Source organism: Triticum urartu, chromosome 2 (assembly GCF_003073215.2).
Source record: "Triticum urartu cultivar G1812 chromosome 2, Tu2.1, whole genome shotgun sequence".
In the NCBI taxonomy this organism is placed as follows: Eukaryota; Viridiplantae; Streptophyta; class Magnoliopsida; order Poales; family Poaceae; genus Triticum; species Triticum urartu.
This window is the reverse complement of record NC_053023.1, coordinates 541,587,108-541,602,200: the sequence shown is the minus strand read 5'-3', so window position 1 is coordinate 541,602,200 and position 15,093 is coordinate 541,587,108. Positions and strand designations below refer to the sequence as shown.

General features: G+C 43.2%; 1 protein-coding gene across 1 annotated transcript; it reads left to right on the top strand.

The window, feature by feature from the left end:
- Positions 1–9,550: 9,550 nt before the first annotated feature.
- LOC125541805 lies at positions 9,551–10,487 on the top strand. The gene is made up of 2 exons (XM_048705117.1): positions 9,551–9,758; positions 9,889–10,487. Exons 1-2 carry the CDS (start codon positions 9,656–9,658, stop codon positions 10,137–10,139), a joined length of 354 nt encoding a protein of 117 aa, XP_048561074.1. The 5' UTR covers positions 9,551–9,655; the 3' UTR covers positions 10,140–10,487.
- The last annotated feature ends 4,606 nt before the right edge of the window (positions 10,488–15,093 follow it).

The following is a 15,093-nucleotide window of genomic DNA, read 5'->3' as shown; positions in this document are numbered from 1 at the left end:
AAAAAGTCACATTTTTTTTGCTTCCGTGAGAGGCACATATTTGCTTCTCGTGGACGCACATGTTTTCTCAAAAAGTGAAAAAACACAATTTTTTTCTTCCACGAGAGGCACATATTTGCTTATCATGGAGGCATTGATTTGCTTCCGCGATCTAGTTCCGAAGATCTCGACGCAAGAAATCAGACGGTGAAAACGGTTAGAGATTTGAACGCATAGTTGAATAGATAAAATATTTTAAATAAACAAATTTATCTACGAAAAAAATGAAAAACTCTCATGCTGTTGCGCCACTTGTCGTAAGCCAAAAAGGTGAGAGTGGCTTTTTCAAGAGATACCCCTTAATTAGTGATTCCGTTTTTGGGAACTCCTTATCTTTTTTAGCATTTTTAGGGCACCTCATGGACCGCGGCCAGCTCGCTTGCTCTGTCTCAAGAAAATAACTGCTCGCATGCTATGTCTAAAAAAACTGCTCATCTACTTTTTTTTCTCAGTTTTTCTCTTTTGCCATTGTGTTGTTTGTTAAAAAGTAGGTTGCCAGTTTTCTTAATTTTTTTGCAAGTTTTTAAATAGTTCATGAATTTGGGAAAATTTCATGGATTTAAAAAAAGATCATGAATTTGAAAAAATATCACAAAATTGAAGAACGTACATGAATTCGAAAAAATATCACAGATTTGTAACAAAGTCCATAAATTTTTAAAAAGTTCACGAAGTTAAGAAAGTTCATCAATTTTGAAAGCTTCATGAATTTGAAAAGATGTTCACCAATTTGAAAAAATCATTAATTTGACGAAAAAGTTCATGAAATAAAATGAAAAAATGAAAAAGATGAAAAGGGAGATGAAAAGACAAAAAAGAAGAGTAGTTTTTTTAAGGACGAAAACCAGAGAAAAACCGAGTACAGAGAAAGAAAAAACTGGTAGAAAAAAAGGACCGAAGTAAGCATCTGTCGTGTTCTGCTTTTCCCGCTAGATGTGCCGGCCCGTTAAGAAAGCGACCCCTCTCCCTGTGTGCTTTCTATGAACAGAGAAAAAAACGGTGCCGTAAGCGCTGAATAGGAAATTGCTTTGTTTTTCACTTTTGAACATTACTAGCAAAAGGACCCATGCGTTGCAACGGGAAAAATCATGATCTCCAACGGCCATGACTACATTTTGCTGCATCACTGAGATACACCATCACTCTCAATTTCATGAAATCATGAACATATTTTTAAACACGTGAACATATTTGAAATCATAAAATATTTTTCAAATTTGTGAAAACTTTTACAAATTTTTGAACATTTTTTGAAATCATGAACATTTTATACTATTGCAAACATTTTTCTAAATTGTGATTTTTTTAAAACAATTTTCTTGAATCGGTGGACATTTCTATAATCAACGAACATTTTTTTAGATTGGTCGAACAATGTTTGAAATTCATGATTATTTTTTGATTTAACAAACATTAAATGCATGAACATTTTTGAAACAGATAATATTTTATGAATGAATAAACTATTTTGTGAATCATGCAAAGTTTTTGAATTTTTAGGATATTTTTCCATTCATGACTATTTTTTGAATTGGCCAAATTTTGTTTAATTTCATTAAAAAAATCAATACATGAACTTTTAAGGAAATCATGATCAATTTTTGGTTTCCCAAACATTTGTTTTCAATATTTCAAACATTATTGAATAAGCAAACATTTTTTTACAAAATCATGAACATTTTTTGAATCCACAAAAATTTTATGATTTATTAAACATCTTATTTCAAAATTCTCATTTTTTTAATTTAAAAAAATTGAAGTCCCAAATTGTTTAAAGTGGAAAAAAGGAAAATGGAAAATAAAAACAAAAATAGAAAACAAAATTGAAAACAGGCCGCTCGGACATGGGTCGGCCCAAACGGGCACGCGACATCTTCTCCCAGCGCAGAGCACAATATAGGAGCTCACTACTGCATGGGCTGGCCTAGGTGATAGATCCCCCCTGTGTAAAATGTTTTTTTATCACTTATAGTTGGCATTGATGGGTAATATTTTGCAACTTTGGGGGCAATTTACGTGACGTGCTGCCAGAAGCAATAACCCCTTTAATATTATGTACAGATTTGGTGGTGTGTGTGCTGAGCAGTCAAGTCTTTTAGCGGGCTCTAGTTCGATGAGGTAGCAACACCTTCAAAGGGAGGTGACACGATGGGATGTGGCCCAGTCATGCTACATGTTGTCGTTGTGATTTTTGTGTGTGTGAGGGAGAGAGCAGTAGGAGCCGATCGGGGATGGTTTTGTTGTTGCTAGGTGTGAGAGAGAAGGGAGAGATGAGGGGTGTTGCTAGCCTGCTACTAATGCTAAGAGAAAAATGATGAGACTTATATTAGTATAAATTGAGAGAGAGAGAGAGAGACGAGGTATTCAGAGAGGATTGTGTCGCGAAAGTTATTATCCCGTGTTCTAGATGGGTTTAATACAACTAAAAAATAGCCTCCTTTACTAAATCACGACTCTGCATCCCTTCGCTTCAATTATTATTTAGATAAAGATGAAATTTTGCATGTTTAAAACAAATGAGTATCTCCAGATTAGTGGCATTTTCTTACGGGCACTTGGAAGATTTACATGTATTAAATTGATCCCTTTGTAGTACCAAAACCCTTGGTGGATTCCTATGTGTATTACAATAATCTTTCATCCATGTTTGCCATGATTATCCCTATAATGCTTGTTGTCTCTATGTCTAAGTAAACCCCCTGGTTCTCGGGGATATGGAGGAAACGTGGTATGTTTAGGAACTGAACGCTGACAGGATACAAAATCCTCTTTTGTATGTTGATGTTGATGTTCTTCCGATGTTGTGTATGGTCGACCACTCAACATTTGCCTTTATGGACGGAAGGATATTACTACCATTGTGATGGTGTGTTGCGGAGGTACGCAGTGAAAAAAGTTACCTCCCTCCTTCCCAAATCTATTGATAAGGGATTACCGGAGACCGCCTTTAGCTACGCTCATGGAACACCGTTAATTACTGTTGCCGTGACCTAAATGTTTGTGTGTGTGTGGGGGGGGGGGGGACAATAGTGGTGTATGTGATACATGGTTTTTGCATGTATCCACACATTTGTACTTGGCTCTGCTCGCGTATAGGAAAATGTGGGTGGCTGAGTGATCCGAACCTACAATTATGCATTTGCATAATTACGTTAGATACATACTAGTGATGAATCTAGACTCCATGAGAATGCCTTAGCTCTATTGTTGATTTAATACTCTCTTGTTACCTCACTTTATTCTTGCTTTCTTAATTTTAGTCACCAAACACTTACAAAATCTCAACTCTTGCAACCACTCTTGCTTTGGACCACAATTAACTTGTAGGCACATCATGGTAATCCTCTAGAAGATTCAAAGATCCCTTCATGCGCTCCTTGTGGCATCGATACTCCGCAGACAACGCGTTTGCAAATCCCTTTGACACCCTCTTAATAGTATTTGATCCTTATAGCTCAATAAAATAAAAGAGCTATATTAGATATTCTAGAAATCCATTCTTGAGCATGTATTGTTTCGACAGAGATCCATGCCACTGAGTACCAAGGGGACTAATACCTTTGACTTTGAGCATTCCACTTGAGTTTGATGTTAATTTTCATGTTTGGCTCAAATTGGAAATGTCATCTTGATCATGTTACTTGGTGAAGACTTTAAATACCCCCCATAAGACATGCGGGGAGCATACTTGTATACCATCTTCACATGTGCCAATCTTCATATGGGTACTTGAAATATTTACTTTGATGCTAGCCCATGAAAACCACCCAAAACCACTAGACATAGAAAACACACAGTAGTATTGGTTAGTTCACAAAGCGTAATTCATAATTTCTTACCATACCACAAGATCCCGCGCGGTACACGATTTGTGCTTGTGTGTTGACCATTTGGAATCTGATTTCGAGTTTTATCTTGATCAACCTTTATTTTCACGACGTGATTAATGTTGATGTCTTGAAGGCCATATTGAACTCTTCACTATGCTTCATTGCTTCAATACATGATCACCAATATCACAATTCTCTTATGACCATATCAAGATTCTCCATGAATATCATATTGCACATCACTTGCTCTTTTTCATGCTCCATCACAATCTTTTGAGAGAGATAATGAGTTCTTCACTTCATTACTTACTTCATGTTCTTACCTCCCACCTTAAAGGGTAAGCCACTTGTAATCTTTTTTACCTTTTCCTCCTGAGAGGTTGTATATATTGTATTGTTTTACATTTTTTTATAATAAAGTTGCAAGGCTGTGGGGTTTTTGCCCAAGAGTTTACTTCATGACTTAATCAACAATGACTCAACATATGAGCTCGTCCCATAATCTCATCTTCAAGCCATATATAGAGTGCTTCTCTTTAATCATTCTCTCAAGATCTTAATCCATCATGGAACACTCATTAGCCTAAGAATGTGTCGGCATTCTGGGAACGGGGGTCCTCAGACTTGCCTGCCTGCGGCCCATAGCGTGGCTTTGCTAGCAGGCCTGTACGTCCCATCTTCATCAACAAGGCATTCAAGACCCTCGCGAGGGGCCAAGCCTCACGAGGCGGACGACGCAAGACCTCCTCAGGAGCGGCCTCGCCAGACGGGCTCGCGAGTGATGGAGAGATCAAGGCAAGGCAAACCTCGCGAGGTTCTCGTGACGCGAGCCATGACGATCGAGACCAGGCGGGCGCCGGCGCGCGTAGGGTCCTTGTTTCCTCTTTGGTGCTAAGGGGCAAGTGCAGGTGCGGAGAACCGAGGCATCAAGCAAAGGTTTCCATATTGGTGCAATAAGACCAAGACCAGCAGGACGGCAAGACGGAGGTCACCATGGAGCCCAAGGCGGCGTCACCACCAGAGCCTCTTGCAGGCGAAGACCACTTTTGTCAGGATAAGCTGTACTAGCTGTCCCCTTTCAAATTGGCCGTTGTTGGCTCCCTTCTCGCTCAATATTTGGGGAGAGGACCAGGGCCTCTATAAATAGGACTAGCCACCACCATAGCTAGGGGGGGGTGTTAGATCGAGAGAGACCAGAATAACCACAAGTTCTCCGAGCACAAGAACACCTCTCCTCAGGAGGCTGTTCTTCCCCTTGTATTGTTCATCCTCAGCCAAAGAGGCAATCCACCACCAACACATTGGAGTAGGGTATTACACCACAACAATGGCCCGAACCAGTATAAATCTTGTGTCCCTTGTGTTGCGAGTTCATCGAGTTAGTACGTAAGATCTTAGCTGAGTTAGGACGTGGATCGGTAGGGGGGAAATCTTCGCGCGCACCCCAGTGTTCGAACCTTAAGGGTTTTGCCAGAACCCGTGATCCGAAAGCATGAAAACCTCCGAGATCGCTCAATGGACTCCATGTATCTCACATCTTGTTCATCACATGTAATTAAACTTGATCATATTTGATTCAATCATTGAACTCAACCTTGGTGTATACCTAGATTTTGATGGTATTCATTTCAAATCCATCTAGTCTCCTTATTGCATTACCCATGGAACATATCTTCATGTAAAACTCGTTGCCATTATTGCTCCATAGCAATTTTCATTCATTACGAAGTCTCAACGCATATATTTCTGTTGATGTATTTCACCCTTAAATCCAACCAGTATTCTTCATGCATTGCCTATGGAACTTCCATTCAAATACATCTCAGTAAAAACATTAGCCCATAGGGATTGTCATTAATTACCAAAAACACACATGTGGACTGCATTCAGTTTCAATGGGTATGAGAAGGTTGAGCTCCTTCGAAGATGCAATCCTTACAATGCTTGCACATGAACCACATAGACAAAGCGATCGGCGATCCAAGGCCTTTCCGCAAGAGTGTGGGGGGGGGGGAGGGGAGGATTGCATGGTTGTGGACTATCACGCATAGAAGTCAATGTTGCCATTGGGTGGGATAGCGGTAAGTCGACACCAAGAGAGAATCTCATGCCATACGACATGGGAGACGATGCATACAACCAAGAGGTGGTCCATGGTCTTGATCTCTTGGTCGCATAGAATGCATGCCAGTGCATAAGGCACTTCACGACGGACAAGCCACATCGTGGTCTAGCACTGAGCAAGCCCGGCAAGCCAAAGGACGGGCTCGCCACCGAGTGTGGCCCAATATTTCCAAGTAAGCCGCCAATGAGGGTTTTGTGTTGATCCATGGAAGATTGGAAGGTAGCAGGACTTGGCGGTGTATGAGTCATTCTCGGTCCAGCCCAACTGATGGAGTTGGGATGTCCTGACGGCGATGTTGCGAAGACACCGCCAGATGTTGATGTACTCGACGTGTCCGGAGGGCCAAGGCCGCCACGAATGTCTTGAATCCAAGCTTGATGAGGGATGGCCTCCTAGACAAGGAAAAAATTGCGTTGACGGTGGGGCACATGGATATACATGAAGGCCGCAAGCTCAGAGATGTAGGATACTTCCAGCCAATGGTCCATCTGGAATTTGCAAGCGTGGTGATCACCTAGGATCCAAGTGGTGGAGGCACGAAAAATTTGTCGGACCTTAGGCTTGCAAGGGGGGCGATGGTGACACCAAGGAGGCTGGGGGTCAATCGCCTAGAGCCACAACCATCGCACCCTAAGAGCAATATGAGTGCGCGGGAGATCACGTATGCCAAGGCCACCTAGTTCTAGGGGTGGCAGTCACATGACCAACCGATGAGACGGTTGCCTACCCGAGCCAACCATGCCACACGAAGTCTTAGATGATGCGGGTGACTAGTTTTTAGATCGATGGGCTGAGCGCCATGGCAAGAAGGAGGTGCATTACATCACATTGAGGACGTGGCAAAGAAGCGTTAGCCGCTCATCGTGCGATAGAAGAAAGGCACTCCTAGTGGTAAGTTTCTTCGCGATCTTGTCAACCAGCAACATAAGGGCAAAGGAGTGCACTTTACTTGTGGAGTGGGGTAGCCCAAGGTAATTTATCAGGAAGGTGGTCATCGAACACGTCAACGTCGCGTCGATAGAGTGTAATTGGCGCGAGGCATTGGATGGGAGTAACCAAGCATTTGGCGAAATTGGTTCGCAATCCGGAGGTCCTTAGAAATGTGCTAAGGATCGAAGCTCTTGGATAACCGCTGCCTCAAGGGGGTATGGGTGGTAGAAAATGACAACATTGTTCTCAAAGAGTGAGATGCTCGATGCGGCGTGCCAGGTGGTTAAGCGGCAAACAATGCCATCACTCCTCGCTGGTGGAATAACTTAAAATGTGAGCCAATTGGATGCGTCGGTCCGACGTGAAGAGTTGGCAAATCCTTACACTTCTGACCACTAGGTTGCTCCTCTATTGCACTAGATTATGCCACGTGAAGTTTAGCCTTCGCGTAGCGAGCAGTCACATTCTAGACGCCTCTCATTCCTCCTAAGTATCTCCCTCATGAGTCCTAAGTCCTACCCCCCCCCCACCTCAATGCCTCTCCTCTGCTCAGCCATAATCGGGGGCCTGTCCAAAGTCAAGATCTATCTAGAAGATTCCAAACGAAAGATAAAAGGTATGAGAATAATGGTAAATGATGCATGCGAACTTAGCCTAGCTCAGGTGGTTAGGTTATTTGTGGTGGAACCAGTCCACCAGGGTTTAAGTACTAGACTTGACACTGGTGCTTACATTTTCCTGACTTATTTCAGCCTTTCGACGATGTTCGTTCAGTGAGAGGAGACGTTCCCGTCGACTACAGAGGGCCAGTGGCGACTTCGTCAATCTCAAGTTGATGTGCCAGATCAGTCTCTCCAAGTTGATCATAAGGATATGGTGTGCATGAGTTCATAGTATGTGAATGTCTGCGTTTGTACTATGTTAAAAAAAAGGTAAATGATGCATGATTTTGACAACATTACATTTGGTCATATGCGCTACACATCTTCTACTAGAGTCTGTCTAAGAAAAAAATACAATATTTTGACCTAGGAAGCATGTACTACCTCCGTTCCAAAATAATTAAAGTTTTCAGTTTATCCTAAACTTGTTCAAGTTTAACTAAATCCACAGAAACATATATTAACATTTAGAACACTAAAGTAGACTCCTGAGATTCGTGACACATCGGAGCTAAACATGACACATGAGGTAAGCAATCCAAACAATTTATAAAAAAATAGACTCATAAGATTCTTTATGAAGTACATTTACATACTATACTATGTGTATTTGATTTTGTAGATGTTACCACATTTATCTGTATATAGTTGATCAAATTTGAACTAGTTTGACCAAAGGCAAACCTAAAACCTCAATTAGTCTGTAACCGAGGGAGTATCTTTTACTAATCTTCAATTAGAACAAGAAATCAGTGGTGGGCAGCACCACCACTCGCGGGCTCCGTGTACAGCGCGTATATGTTTGACGGCGAGACAGAGGGATCAGGGATGGGCAGCAGCGTTCGCGTCGTACGATGGGCGGCACGTGGCCGGCCGGCGGTGGAAGGGGTGCATGCACGCCGGCCGACTTTGCATCGCGTGCGCGCGAGCTGCATGCATCGTCGTCGCCTGCGCCTCGCGTCCAAACCGCACCAGTCACCACCACCAACAGGCAGGCAGCTCGCCCCCCAAAAGCCACCCACCTCCCCGCGCCTGGTTGGGCAGCACGCCCTCGTGCTCCAGCCACTGCTGCCCCTGCCAAACCTGAGGCGGAGGAGAAAAGAAGAGCGGCCTCGTGGCACGGTGGCAGCATCCATCGACCAGGTCGATCGGTAACTTTAGGTGAAAATTACTATAGAACTAGTTAAGAGAAAGATGCGAATCGGCGTGAGGGGTCAAATTTTGATCTCAGTCCTACACACCACAAGGGTTGGCCAATTTTATGGGACGACTTCAGAATTCAGATGGCTATGTAATTTGCAGCATCTATCGTGAATTTGTGTTCCTGACGATGATCGTGTACTCGAGCTGGCCTGGGAAAAGAAAGGTGTACATACGGTCCCAAATAGATCGACTCTCACCAAGATTCGAAGCACTAAAAACTACTGCGCCACTTGGCCACGACGCAGAAAAAGTACAGCGACGCTGTACTTGAAACTAGTATATTACAGTTATTACTTAATGATTTTACTGCGCCGGGGGTGATAATGTGTCGTCGACGACCAGGGGCCAAGAAGAACCCGGCGTCGGCGTGCATGCGCATAGCTGGATCTGCAAGACATCAACACAAAAATGGGTAGTAGACTTTTTGCCCTTGCCCTAGCCTTGTGGAGTAGTAGTAGCTAGGCACACATATATTCAAATACAAACTTTCAAACAAAAGCTATTAACATACGGCGCTTACACACGCCTCAGTACAGAGTGAGATTAATTAGGTCTTGTGCTCTTGGATGCTTTGGGTTGATACACACTTACCAGGCACAATCAGGATCGTAGCATTAAACAAGTCCTGCTCCTCTGCCTGGGGGTTCGTTAAACAAGACTATCAGGGTGGTACGGTCAGAACAGATGTTCTCTAGGTATCCATCCTCAGCTAGCTTTGACTGCATATCTATCCCTAGACCCCATACTAGCCTAAAACACTGGCCATTGCTTTCCCTATAAATCTCAACAAACCCCAACCCTGTACCTTCTCTTCAAACTCCTATTGACACACAAACACATACACACGCAGAAAAAGATCGAACACCATGAGCTGCAGAAGAAGGATCAGCAGTGCAGTCCTTGTGGTTGTCTTGCTCTTCTCCCCATTATTGCTCACGCTCTACCTTCCCACTGCTTGCGCTCGCCATGGTGAGTTCCCTGCTACTGTCTCCACCGATCGACCTATCTCTATCTGTATTATTGTATATATTTCCCCTGTTTATTGGTTTTGAGATTTGCATCCACCCCTTGTTAAATCGTGGCACTACTATCTCTGCAGTGGCGGTGCTCGGCGCAAGAGACGGCCTGAATCTCGGAGGCGGCCGGCAGCTTGTGGTTGGTGATGATGCAGGAAAGGCCGTCCCTGTCGGCGGCTCACGGCCAGTTAGGACGGTGGAGATGCGCGCGGCGAGGAGGCACCGGCGGGACGCGGCCGACGAGATGCACGACATGCTGAGGAAGGACTACGCGTATAGGGCGAGGGGCAAGAAGCCCATCCACAACGACGAGCCACTCGACGATGAACCCTAAATCAGACCCGTAGCTAGGTACATAGTTATAGAAACTTAGCTAGCTAGAGCCGCTCTGTGATTTACTACCACTGCTAGTTAGCTAGATTTGCAGGCTTTGCCGGATACATACATATAGCTTAGGTACCCAAATATTATGGAACAATAATGCCTGGGTTGGCTAGGTAGTTTATTATTAGCTGGTCAACCTTAATCTAGCATCCAAGCTGGCCATCACGTTTAGTCCTGATTTGCAAGAACTACTGGTAGGAGTAGTTCATGCGAAGAAGGGGCAGTTTTGTGCCTGATGTGCACGCTTGGGGGCTATGCTAACCTTGTACTATATGTATGTCAGTGTTACATTTGGCAATTTACATGTGTCCTGGCTGCGTGGATTTTAGCAAGAAAGTGTGTGTCAACATCCTCAGCTTATTTTGCTGCTTGTTGACATACGGGTCATTGGAAAAAGAACCACTTTCTCGTGAATTTAATAGCTTTCGCTCTTGTTCTGTTTTCTCCTTCTGATAGAATGGGCAATGCTCACATCATGGTTCATGTATGTATAAGAAGATGCTCGCCTACCGCGTGAAGCTAATTTCTTTTGGGCAAACTAAGCCCTCGAGGTGGGCTAGATTTTACTAACTTAATATCCCAAACAGTTAACAGTGTACCGATAAAAGTTTTCCCAAAGGAAAAGGAATGGCTTCATAGGCCATTCTGAGATTACATCTGGAGGTTTTATTGCACAAGAAAGAGCAACAAGAGGAAGATCTACACAAGGAAACCTTTTTGGCCAGAGAATGGGCAATAAGATTCTTGATCCTAGGAATATGGGTGGTCAATCGAGAAGTTTTTGGGAAGACACCTGGTTGGGTGACACTATTAACTCTACGATACCAGATTATATATTATCGTATTTATAAAAGAGGTTGGTGGCTTCTGTTCTTGAGGCTAGCCATTTGAACATCCAATTCCGCATGTCTTTGTTGGGTGACAAATGGACTAAGTGGATCCATTCGGTTTCTAAGTTGATATCAATTAATCTGACTCGGATGCCAGATTCATTCCAGTGGAGGTTAACCACTAATGGTGCATTTACTGTGAAGTCTATCTATGCGGATCTGATGGATTCCAGACATATTTTGCGCAAAAACATATTTGGAAAACAAAGGTTCCTTCCCAGATCAAAGTTTTCATGTGGTTTTGCCAAAGGGAAGTAGTTCTTACGAAAGGTAATCTGGCTAAGCATAACTGGCATGGTAACAAAAAAATGATGTTTTTGTAATCGGGAGGAGACAATTTATCATTTATTTCTGTTGTGTCAATTTAGTACCTTGTTCTCGTGCTCGATTCATATTACTTACAATTTAGCACCACCAACGAGTATTCCAAATTTGTTTGGGAACTAGTTGGGTGGTATTCATCATAAGTTGAAGTGCCAAATTCATGTGGGAGTTTGTGCCATTCTCTCGGCAATATGTAATTGCCGAAATGACTGTGTTTTTAACCGATCATCAACTCCTAATTTCTTGTAGGTTATCTACCGAGCTATGGTCATCACTACAGCATGTGGACGCGCAGGCGCTTATGGCCTTTGGTGCAGCCGGCTGGAAATGGTTGCTCTGGGTTTATTCGACCAGTTTGGTTGGCGAGTCACTCATAGATTATGTAGATGAGCTATGTAATCTCGAGTATGACCGGTTATGGCCATGTTTTCTTTTTATTTGACTTTGTTTCATGTCTAATAAGATGGTCGTGTGCATCTTATGACGCAGAGGCCGTGGTACTCCTTTTTTCGGGGGAAAATTGTAAGAGTTGAGGCTAGAAGCAATATTGAAGAAATCTACAAGTATAGGTTTCATCCTCCAATGCCCCAAACTTTTGAGGAAATTCCTTGCTTCGACGGCAACAACCAATGTCCTGCAATTAGAAAGGAAAGTAATCGAGTTCCATCCCAAGGCCTTAACTGTTGAAGCATCTAGGAGTAAACCCATAGCTTCTGCCTGCAAAATAGAAAAAACATTCAAGGCCATCGCTTGAATGGAATTTAGTGGTTGTTGTCTTCGTTTGTAGGAACACTCCAAAGGAAGTGTTTTTTCTTACCACTGGAGGATTATAGGTCACATCAACATAAGCCAAGAAGCCTATAAGTTGTATAGACATATTTTTTGGTTGCTAACTTATTTTTTTGGATGAGACACTATTGAGGTCTTGGTATATATCTTCTTCAGAATTCTCCATTAAACCTCTATTTAGCATGGCTCTCGTGGCATAAAACCTGCAAAGGGGTCCAAGTTTTCTTTTTGAAAAGAAAATCATTTCTAGCCTTCCAAATATTCCAAAGGAGAGTGAAAATTAAGGCTATGTTTAAATCCATTGAAAGTGCTAGTGATCGACTAGAGGGGGGGGGGTGAATAGGCGATTTTTAGGAAAGTCTTCAAAACATGTAAGTTTCAAAGACAAACGATAGAAATAAACCTATTACCATGCAGCGGAAGGTAGACTACACTAGGCAAACCATAGTCAAGTATTCAATGAAGTGAAAGCACAATGACTAATAGCAGCTAGGCAGTAAGGATCAGGTAGGAAGATATTGTGAAGCCAATCAGAACAAGTAATCACTCAGTGAAGCCAAATGGTGATGCAATCGTACACTGACTTCACAAGGACCAACAGTAAGTAAAGGGAAGGGAAGGATGAAACCAGTGACTCATTGAAGACAATGATTTGTTGGACCAGTTCCAGTTGCTGTGACAACTATACGTCTGGTTAGGGAGGCTGAGATTCAACTCAGAAGACCTCGTCTTCACCTTATTCCCCTTGAGCTAAGGACACCCAGTCCTCGCCCAATCACTCTGGTAAGTCTTCAAGGTAGACTTCCAAACCTTCACAGACTTCGTTCACCGGCGATCCACAATGACTCTTGGATGCTCAGAACGCGACGCCTAACCGGCTAGAGGATTCACAGTCCTCAAGTGTAATAAGTCTTTAGATCACACAGACAGGAAGACTTAAGTGATGCCTAACACTCTTTGGCTCTGTGTGGTTAGGGCTTTATCCTCTCAAGGAATTCTCTCTCAAAGGCTTCGAGGTGGGTTGCTTTCAAATGACAAAAGTTATGCTTTAACTCTGAGCAGCCAACCGTTTATGGTTGTAGGGGGTGGGCTATTTATAGCCACTAGGCAACCTGACCTGATTTGTCCGAAATGACCCTGGGTCACTAAGGAACTGACACGTGTTCCAACGGTCAAATTTCAAACACACACGACAACTTTACTTGGGCTACAAGCAAAGCTGACTTATCCAACTCTGGACAAGATTTGCTCTCATAGTCTTCACTCGAAGACATAGGATTTTGGTTAAGCATCACTTCAGTCATTCTGACTGGTTCTCTTGGACCCCACTTAACAGTACGGTGGTTCCTATGACTCAACAAGGAAAAACACAGAACGATGAAACTGCTAAGTCTTCGCGCTCCATAGTCTTCACGCGATGTCTTCTCTTGTCATAGTCTTCAATGTGAATGTCTTCACATACCACCTTTGACTTCAATGTCTTCATACATTTTTAGGGGTCATCTCTGATAGGAAAAGCGAATCAATGAGGGACTTCTACTTGTGTTATCCTGCAATTCTCACAAACACATTAGTCCCTCAACTAGGTTTGTCGTCAATACTCCAAAACCAACTAGGGGTGGCACTAGATGCACTTACAATCTCCTCCTTTTTGGTGATTGATGACAAACTAGTTGAAGTTTTCAACGGGGAATATAATATGTGAAATTATAAAGGATAGGGAATTGTCTTCATAAGTTGCAAGGGCTCCCCCTGAAGATGTGCATATAAGTAATTTGCTTTTGGAATGCAAATGCACATGGCAGGTTGTACTTGTGGAGATCCTCTTCAACTTATGATGACAATTCATCATGCATGAAAAGTATGTGAAGATAATGACATGCATAATGAAAAATGGACGTCTGCAAAATGATCTAAGTGCGGAATTTATCGTCGCACATGCGGAATTTATCACCGCATCACAGAATAGCAAATAAGTATCAGACGACCATCGAGTTTAAGTGTTACAACTCAAAGAACCGAATGTATCAAAACGAGAGTTGTAAACACTAGGCAAAACATAAAGCAACCGCCCATATGGACCCGCTTGAAGACTATCAAACTCATATGCTTCTCCCCCTTTTGTCAGTAAGGACCAAAAAGGTTTGAAGACATAGAGCATCTACTCGTTCCCACGAGGAGTAGGTGAAGCATCAAGGTCGTCGGTGTTGTTTGGCGGTGCAGACGAACTCGGGGTAGTGTCGATGCATGCAGAAGTAGGGGGCGGTGAAGTGGCATCGTCTTCGTCCTCGATCACTCTGGCATTCACAGTTGCCGCGGAGGAAGAGAACTCAGAGTCTTCAAGAGACGGAGTTCGTCGCAGCACAGTCCTTCTTGAAGGTGTGGAGTCAAACTTGAAACATTCAGAGAAGCCATCCTCTTGAAGATCATCTTCAGAACACATAAGCGTCAGCCCTTTCCATGTACGCCGACAGGTTTCATGGGCAACAAAGGCATTCTTGGTGGCAACATTGCGAATGTGGTTGACATCCACCAAGAGGCTTTGCATTTGGCGCTTCAGCCAGTCATGATGCCTATCCTGTTTCTGATGAAGGGCAACTAGAAGCTCTCGGTCATTGAGAACACGAGATCGCTTCTTGGGCCGTTGGGCAATAGTGCTTTCAGTGGCTTCAGTGAGGGCACGATGAGGTGCACGTGTAGTACCAGCCAGAGGATAAACATGAGTGACTGCTTCAACTCCTTCAATGTTTTGAGAGAAACTTTGATGCTCAGCATTCTGAAGACTAAGAGGCTCCTTGGAAGGCTCTGGATAGATGGCTTCAACGGACATATCAACGTCAGGCAGAAAGATCCGATGATTGCGAGCAGAGGGCTGATATGAGACAGCTGAGTGTAGTTTGA

Excerpts from the sequence above, each read along its gene's own strand:
- LOC125541805 (XM_048705117.1), top strand. The coding sequence starts at position 9,656 with ATGAGCTGCAGAAGAAGGATCAGCAGTGCAGTCCTTGTGGTTGTCTTG. Across the intron at positions 9,759-9,888 it reads CACTGCTTGCGCTCGCCATG|TGGCGGTGCTCGGCGCAAGA; the intron begins GTGAGTTCCCTG and ends CTATCTCTGCAG.